Raw genomic sequence first — 9453 nt, forward strand, 5'->3', positions numbered from 1 at the left:
AACTAGCTATTTTCATTTTAACACAGTGTATACTTAAAAATGTGACAGAGTATAGTTCGTAATTTATATAAATTTATGAAATTTTTAAAAAAAATCTAGCCTTTAATGTTGTGAAAAAATGTGATTAAGTTAAGACAAATTTATCCAATAAACTGCTGTTCAAAGTATAGGTGATGGTGATATTGATTCACCCGTTAAAGAGACATTTGAGGATAAGTTGTGCCACGAATTTTTGACCACACAAGAGGATTTTGTTGCCTATATTGAAAATAATCGAGGTATTAACTGTACAAGATACGTCAACAAAATCCAGCATGGTCGCTGTCTCCATGGCAACGAAACTTTTTTTCTTCTAAAATTTGATTGCAGCCCCCCACCCCTGAAAACCTTGGCTAGGCCTTCTTTTATGTCCAATGGGTATTTCCAATAATGCTATTTCCGACCCGGAAGTACTTGGACCACACTAGCCTATCGTCGAATTGGGAAACAAATTCGGCGGGAGATCTCACTTTTTCTGATGTTTCTTCGTTGTCTGCTGCCGTTGCCGCCACCTCTTCGTGATCTATCAAGGCTCAACGTTCTTTGGAGAAAACCAAGCTGCTGGGGCGTCCACGTTTGTGATCTACGTAAAGCTCAATATTTGCATTCTTTTCCCTCCAGACGCTACTCAAGTTCAGGAAACATGCCGAGTGAACAAATCACCTTGCAGTTTGCAAAAATGACAAACCAAGCCACAACTCCAACGAGGGGTTCCGCCTTGGCTGCTGGCTACGATTTGTACAGGTGGGCGTAGATCAAGATGCTAGATCTCTAGAATCTTACCTCTACTCAAAATAATTAGAAAACTCACTTAAAGTTTAAGTTTTTAAAATATATAGATCTAGTATAGATCTAGATCTAGACTATGGTCGGTATTATTTTCGCAGTGGCCACGTTCACGGCACCCTGAATGCAGTTTGCAGGCGCTGTTGAGACTACGTTTACGGCACGGCACTAAACTCTAAAGCTTCGTTTAGGGGGAGCATCCGGTTTTTAATTCAGCCGGTTTTAGTCAGTGACGACAGCGACGTATTTAATATTGGCCGGTGCTACTCATCCGATGTCTGGTGACTAGCGGCAGGTTACTCGCCCGATGTCGGGTAGCTAACGCCAGGCTACTCGCCCGGTCGGGTGACTGGCTTAAGGCTAGCGTCAGGCTACTCACCCAATCTAGGGTGGCTAGCGACTCAAAAAGATCCGCTTCCACCGACATCAGACCCGCTAAACCTATTTTTAGCCCCAATGTCTTTTACAAGGGCCTAGATTCTATATAGATCTATGTATGTGGGTCAAAATATTGAAAAGGGTCCACAATTAAGTATGCGGCAAGTGGTAATATAGATCTAGATCTAGGCGATTGTCAAGATTTCCGCGTTTAATTCCGATGTGCGTTTTTCATAGCCTCAGGTATGTTTCGCTTTGGTCCCTAACCCTGGTCAGGGTTAGGGTCAGGGTCAGGGTTAGGGTTAGGGATCAAAGCGAAACATACCTGAGGCTATGAAAAACGCACATCGGAATTAAAAGCGAAAATCTTGACAATCGCCTAGATCTAGATCTAGCCTACTACAGATTTTCTAGGTCAACTAGATATTAGATTCTAGATCTAGATCTAGATCTAGATCTAGATCTACAGATTTTGGGACAAAAATTTGTGTCAACAACAGATTTTGCCCCAGGCTATTTTGGCTGGTATGACAACTTTTGGTGAGTCAACTAGATTCTAGATCTAGATCTGTAGATCTACTGAATTCCACATATCGGAAATAGACCATCTAATCTAGATCTAGATTTAGATATAGTGCTCCGAGTTTCTGCTGTCAAAAAGTTTAACGAGTGCTTCCCATGACAGAAAAGAAGGCAGAGTAGATCTAGATCTAGATCTAGATCTAGATCTAGGATTTTAGAAAAATGTGCAAAAAGCAGAACCCCTCCCCCCCCAAAAAAAATATTTTTTTTTTTAAATATTGGGGACACACATGATCAAAATCGAGTAAATGGGGATGCTTGAGATTTATGGCAGGGATGAGTGGCAGGTTTGGAAAATAAACTGATTTATTATTTTTCACTCTTTTTGTCTCTCTCTCTGCCCGTACTCTGTCCTTCTTGCTCCCCCCCTATATTTTTTTCTCTGTCTCTGTCTCTCTCTCCCTCTCCCTCTCCCCACAACAGCGTCTCTATTTTATAAGGTATAATAAGTACCCATTTCGTCTATTTGCCCCCCCCCCCCCCCCTCTCTCTCTCTCTCTCTCTCTCTCTCTCACACACACACACACGCACACTGCCCACAGACAAAATTGCACGCTTTCAATTCTAGGGCGCTGGAACGTTTGTTTACACTCGTATATCACGGGCCGTCACTTGTTAACACATGGTCGCTCCCAAGTCTCGCCCGGACGCGAGATAGGATCTGATAGGGCAATTGAAACATCTTGGTAGGTGTATACATTTTTGTCTTATAATTATATCCTAATGCATTGTTGCGTCATTGAGAGTTCGTCGTTTGCCCACACTGGCGAACTCTGAGCCAGAGCTCTGTGTAAGGGAAAACTATGAATGGTCGATCGGTCAAGGATCACTGCTTCGTTTTCCCTCATCTCATGGGATGGAATACTTGAAGCAGGCCAAACTATTAAATATACATGTGTACGTCACTGTCGTCACTGACTAAAACTGGTTTACTTAAATTTAAATACCAACAGTGGACACTCCGTTTAAACGAAGCTTAGTGCCGTGAATGTAGCCTCACCAGCTCCTGCCAACTATGCTCACGGCGCCGTGAACGTAGTCACTGGGTATTATTTTAGTTTCACTCAAACTGGGAGGCTCTCGTGGTAAGATCTTGATCTATGTTTTTGGAGACAAGCGCAGTGCTGATAATTTTCTGCGGATTTCCGCTTTTTTTGTTGTTTCCAAAATATTACTACCAGTGCTTCCACTCTTTTGTATTTTTACAGAAATCCGTACTTCAGACCTGCCACTCATCCCGATTTAATCAGGATATCGCGATTTTTTGCCCCAAATCTCAAGCATCCCGATTTGCCCGATTTCGATCGCCAGTATCCTGATTTTTTGTCGTTGCGTCCGATGATTCTTAGAAAAATAATACAAAGTTGTGCAATCTCTTTTGCTTGGGAGAACCGATTAGAGTTTTCATCGACAGGAACTTGGAACGCTACTTTCTGAAGCATCTATGCCGAATCTAGTAGATGACTCACGCACGTTATTTCAACTAAAACCGACGTAGTATCGATTTTGAATTCCGACATGGATACGCTCAAGATGTACTTTCGCTTTTAGGGAGCGGGTAGGGTTATTGTTTTGACACTTGGGCTTAAAGTGCGTACCGTGATACAAGTAGAACCTACTAATTGAGGATAGAGGAATAAGAAAAAAGAAAGAAATGAACAACCTTGGTGCGATCTTTTTTTCAGGGGGGTGTGTGCCTTAAGTGTATTTGCGATGGAAGTCAAACGTTGTTACTGTATGAAAACGCGGGCTTTTTGCGTGGATGATTACAGTTATGTGTCAGCTATTTTCAAGACTACGAGAGTTTCAGCTGTACTGCAACCTGCGCTCCCCCACTCTATCCCACTCCGACTCGAGTAATGCAGTCTTTCAGTTTTCCCTCTATTTAGTGGCCCAAACGTGAACTTATTCCTGCAAAACTTTTCAAGTTTTCTCTTGCATACTTTCCTCATAAAAAGGAACCAGGATCCCTCTTCCCCAGTACACCTTGTGACTGATTTGCCGTTGATCCCGATTTTTTTCACCAGATCCTGATTTTTTTACTCTAACATCCTGATTTTTAGATTTCATAGTCATAGAGTGGCAGGTCTGCGTACTTTCTGCCAGTTCCGTACTTGTTCCTCTATCATTATCAACTCTCCATAAAAAAACTGCGACCGCGTAGGACTGTCGACATTCCGTAGCAAAAGATCCGTCTTCGCCTTCGTATCGTCTTGTATAAGTTAGGGATATTTACAGTAATTCTCTCGGCAACAAGTTAATGTTATATAAACCTTCCAGATTGCGGATTTCCTGCAATTGGCCATTATTCCGCTATGCCCCGTGCATTCATTATTTGTCCCAATTTCCTCCTTTCTATCATTCTCTCATTCCTTGTGTCTATCTTCCGATTGTTGCCGCGGCTGGAAAATCTGCGGGTTGATCAAGTAAATTGACTTGTGATCTTAGACAGAAAATTACTGTTAGAAAGAAACTTGTTTTTGCAAATTTGACTAGATCTAGAGAAATTATCAATGCGAAGATTCTACGGTGCGTGAACGCGATATAAGGGCCGCGGTGAAAGAAATAGATCTAGATCTATGCTAAGACTACTAAAATCAAGAATAATTCGAAGTGGTATTCCGAGGTTGTGACAGACGACATTTCGATGTGAAAATTGAGGAAAAATTAGGGTATACGCTGGGCGACTGAAGGTAGATATCTATTCATTATTCCCAGGTTTGCCTTCTAGCAATGGAAAGAGAACCTGCTTTTAAACATTGCCAGCAACAGAAAGATATGTAGGTGAAAAAATCAGGCAAGACAAAATGTTGGTGAAAAAATAAATGTTATAATTATGGTAATCTCGTCAAACAAGCTCCTAAATGCCATTTTGAACCCTGTAAAAGCACTAAATTTCTATTTCTTAGGGGGCTTCGCCCCCTGAACCCCCACCGGGACGCTGTCCCTGGACCCCTTACTTTTCAGCTTCAGCTGGTGGAAGCACTGTACTACAAAATTTACGTTTATGTGTTATATTATTGTAGTTAGTATACAGTTCTAAGTTAAAAATTTCGGGATTGCAACGGGGGCGGAATATTTTCCTCTTTTTTTGACTTTTTCTCGTTATCAGCACTGCCAAGTGGATAGTTAAAGTTTACTAGATCCTAGATCTAGATCTAGTTTGCTATACGCACGCAATTGTAATTATGTGTACAGTCAGACCTGTATAAAACGGCCACCCATTGTCAAGGGGAAAAGTGGCCGCATAACACAGGTGACAGTCTTAGCCGTTAGGCGGGACTGATCAACATGAAGAAAACAAAATTTTTTAATCATTCTCTTCTGGGTCCAAACTGGGGCTGAACTCAGGGCACTCCTGTAGAATTGCGGTACCGTTTGGGGATATTAGTTTTGACCCCCACCAGATGATTACTTCTGGTTCTAAACGATGCCATAATAGGGAGAGATAGCCTCAAACCTAATTGCAAAACATTAAATTATGGTCAAAATAGCCCATCTCTTGCTCTCTTTCAGATAAAACATCGAATATTTGAGTCAGTAGCCTATAAGACGGCCACCCGTACAAACGGCCACTTTCCATTTCCCCCCTTGCGTTTTTTCTATATAATTTAACTGTAAAACGGCCACCTGTCCAACGCGGCCGCGGCCACCATATTTCAACACACAACCCCTATCGCACTAAGCAATAACACCTGTCTAAGACGACCACATTAGTGACTCCATTACGTTTTGTCAAAAATTGTGATTTGGCCCCTGGCGTTGTGGGGGAGCCGTCATAATCCTATCACTTGTCGTTGTTGTTAGGTAGTCCCTCCAACCGATCATGTTGCGTAGGCCCCTCCCTCTGTTGACCAATAGGTAGGCTACCAATTTTCAGCTGCTGGTGAGGTTAGCGTGTGATCCCTCATTACCCATTAGCCCCGTCTAGAACTCATACGCAAATCGTAAGTGAGATGAGTGGTCACTGTTTACCCAGTCTGTAACAAAGTAACAAAGGACGTCAACATGAACCTGTGACAGAAGCGTCGCTCGTTCTCTGAGTGGTGGCAACCCATGTGTTTGTTTTAACATGACACTCGGTCTTCCTCTTCTGATACATTTCGTTTTATTGTCACCCTTGCGCAAAATCAGCAACAAAATAGAAAGGGTTCATGGGTGACCTTATTTAGGCCACATATGGCCTAAATAAGCTAAACCCCCCTCCCTTACCTTATTTAGGCCACAGGTGGCCCCCCCTCCCTTACCTTATTTAGGCCTCACCTGTGGCCTAAATAAGCTAAACCCCCCTCCCTTACCTTATTTAGGCCACACCTTTATACAAAGTCACAGAAATATTCCTTTTGTGCTTATTGAGGTACAGTGCTGGGTGATTTTACCTGCAAGGATAATTGGACAAAATGGGCAACATCTTTATTGCTAATGGTCATATTTAGACAAATCCTATATCATTGTCTTTTTTTTTCTTAACTGCTCATGGTTATTAAAGAGTAAGCCAACTAGGTAGTGATTTGGGATTCCTAATAATAATATTATGGGCATTCTTAACCCTCTTACTAGATCTATTAGTGTTGTGAAAACTTCAACCTCTACAGCTCAGGCGTCAAAAGATGCTGGAAAATAATAATACGTCCTGAAGTTTCATAATTTATTTTTATACAGAATAACACAGTACACAGCCAGTAGTTTTTATTTCATCGAGTTATAAAAATGGCCTTCGTATAAAAATTGCCTTGTTTTCAGAAGCAAATTTTAATAGTTCTAGTTCTACCGAATCGATTTTCACGCGAATTCAACCATTTTCATGATCTTTCTTTTCCTTTTAAAAAGATGTAGATCTAGGCCTGTCGGATGTGGCAGTGCGAATAACGCTGAGTTGTTTAGATCTAGACCCATCAAAACACGAGGCTTCGTGGCCGATCACAAAAGTCTACGGGGCTTATCGAGGCCGATTCGCCCTGAGCACGTTCACTAAACTGCCTACTAGATAGAATCTACTACCAAATATTCTCTACACGATCTTTGCTACTACTACTACTAGGCCTACTAGCCTACATGTACTACTACGAGACAGTACGAGAGATTGTCACTCAGGCAAAGATAGTGTAACTCAGCCACGTAGTGTACACTCTTTTTATACCCCAAATTTAACCCGGAAGTCCATTCGGAGGATTTGACCTTTTCACTTGACCAAAGTGTGCCAAAATGGTAGCCTAGCTTTTACCCATCCATGAAGGAAAAATCTGGCCCTCATTCAAACCATTGGGATTGAGCAAAATTTTGCGTGTTGTGCTTTGTTCTTTACAATATTCATTATGGTTATGATTTATAAGTTGTACACTGAGACAAAACCGTACTAAATGAGAAAGGTGCACCATTATGAAAGTGGAACGAACTCAGTTGCCTGAAAAGGTTAGTTTGAGCATGTGTGGCCTAAATAAGCTAAACCCCCCTCCCTTACCTTATTTAGGCCACAGTCCACTGTGGCCTAAATAAGCTAAACCCCCCTCCCTTACCTTATTTAGGCCATATGTGGCCTAAATAAGCACTCCCAAATAGAAATAACAAACAAAATACAAACCAACAACAAAAACAACAATCGATTGGGACTTCAGAAGGGAATGGTTTGTTTTCTTCATCTTGATCAGTCCTGCCTAAGACGGCCACCTGTCTTATACGGCCACTTTTCTCCTGACAATGGGTGGCCGTCTTACACAGGTTTGACTGTATATAAGGCCCTCCTCTTGGGGCCAAAACCGGAGAATGCCATTTTACCAACGGTAAGTTTATATTTTCACTCTTGCACACAGATGCACTGCTTTAGTGGTCAAACTGCAGTATTTTTTGCTGTGTTGTTTTTCTTTTCCCTTTTCTTTTTTTCCTTGTGCGCTATTCAAGCCAATAATTTTAATATTTTTATTTGTTGTTTTCAATATATGGTAATACAGTGCTGTTTACTTTGCAGCAATTAAAACAAAAGTCTTTCGTTACAATAAATATTGTACGATATTTTTTTTAAAGATTAAAAGACTGAACACTGACACTCTCTTATCTTCTCAAGACAACTGCATGGGCCAAAAATGCCCTAGGCTAAGTAGCCTATAGAAGCTTATTTCGCACCCTCTCGGAAAGAGCCACCTTCCTTCAAGAGTCTTGGAGTGGGGGTTGGGGTCAGTGTGCATGACATTACCGCCATTGCTTGAACACTGGAACACTGTATGTCTCACTTTCTGACAGAATACCACCAAACCCTGTGATTAGGACCCACCATATGTCACAATATGTGTGTTTGTAAGGGATTTGGGAGGTGTTTTATTAATCATCTTTGACCTGTGCAAAACAGGGCTGTTCAAATATGATCTTACACCTTTTTTGGGACTTTTTTGCCCCCCACCCCCCATTTCTTACATTTTCATTTTTTAATGATAAAAATAATATGACATTTATATCGCGCAAATCCGTAAAACAATCATTGCTCTATGCGCATTGCATAATATGCATGAAAAACATGCATACACACGTATGCATGCACATACATGTAATAATATATGCACAAAAAAATAATAGGTGTCACGACATGGTGGGATCAAGCGCTCGTCAGTTTTGATATCATGTTAAAGTCTGTCAATTTGCCTTCCTTTTAATGAAAACAATATTCATCTATGCTGAATAGAAGCTGAAATATTTGTGATTGAAGGAGGTGGGGTCACCTGATTTCAGAGGTAAATTTAGTGAGAAAACAGCCGCCAAAGTTTGGTAACTTTAATAGCTTGAGAGCCTTTAAAACTGAGAAATCACAAATTTTGTGCATGTAATGAACGTTTTTCAGCATGGATGTAAAAGGTGTTTAGCGCGGAAAAAAAATTTAATAAAAGTTCCCAAACCTGCAGAAAAAATGCGTTTTTTTTTTTTCACTTTCATTATTTTGACGAGCGCCTGATTTCACCACGCTGCCTCACAATTAGAGTAAATCATTCAAGGAAAATATTACATACACACTCTTTCTTACTAATAAAAAGGAAAAAATTGAGACTCATGTCAATGACAAAAGCGCTTTAATTTTTAAAAAAAAGTTACAGTGGAATTCTGATAGTCAACACCCTGGACAGAAAAAAAGTGTTGACTTTGAGCAGGGTTGTGTTTATCCATTGTACTACTGGCCATTGAAAATTGAAGATAACAGCTACAAAATTACAAAGTACCTGGTAATAAACAAGATGTAATCTCAATTTCAGGGAGTATAATTCTGAAGTTGTCACCAAAACAAGGAAAGAATAAAGTACATATATATGTAATTGGAAGTGTGTACACCACTTGCTCAGGCGAAATGTCTCTTCTTGAATTAATTCATCTAGGATTTAGCCCCAAATTGTTGACTTTATGAAAGGTTAACACTCAAGCGGTTGACTGTATCAGAAACACAATTACTTAAACAAAGAAAGTAAGAAACGGGACTACAGAGAGGTGTTGACTGTAAAGAGTTGACTTTAAGCAAGTTGACTTTATCAGGATTTTACTGTATCTCTGTTATTGCTGATCATTTATGCTGAAATAAAAGTGAAATTAGAGTTATCATCAACAAATGCAGAGTTCATCATAATGTCAAAAATATTTTTTCACCTCACAAAAATGTAATATATTACATTAGTTCAAGATAACCCTCCCCCC

At 40.5% G+C, this 9453-nt stretch overlaps 1 protein-coding gene across 1 annotated transcript in view; it reads left to right on the forward strand.

Moving 5' to 3' along the window:
* Positions 1-446: 446 nt before the first annotated feature.
* LOC101855425 (deoxyuridine 5'-triphosphate nucleotidohydrolase) overlaps positions 447-9453 on the forward strand; it is an 11543-nt gene continuing 2536 nt past the window's right edge. The window contains exon 1 of the mRNA XM_005100290.3: positions 447-783. Within this exon, the coding sequence (XP_005100347.1) occupies positions 518-783 (266 nt within the window). The 5' untranslated portion in view covers positions 447-517. The remainder of the gene's footprint in view (positions 784-9453) is intronic.

This window comes from Aplysia californica, unplaced genomic scaffold, assembly GCF_000002075.1.
Source record: "Aplysia californica isolate F4 #8 unplaced genomic scaffold, AplCal3.0 scaffold00243, whole genome shotgun sequence".
In the NCBI taxonomy this organism is placed as follows: Eukaryota; Metazoa; Mollusca; class Gastropoda; order Aplysiida; family Aplysiidae; genus Aplysia; species Aplysia californica.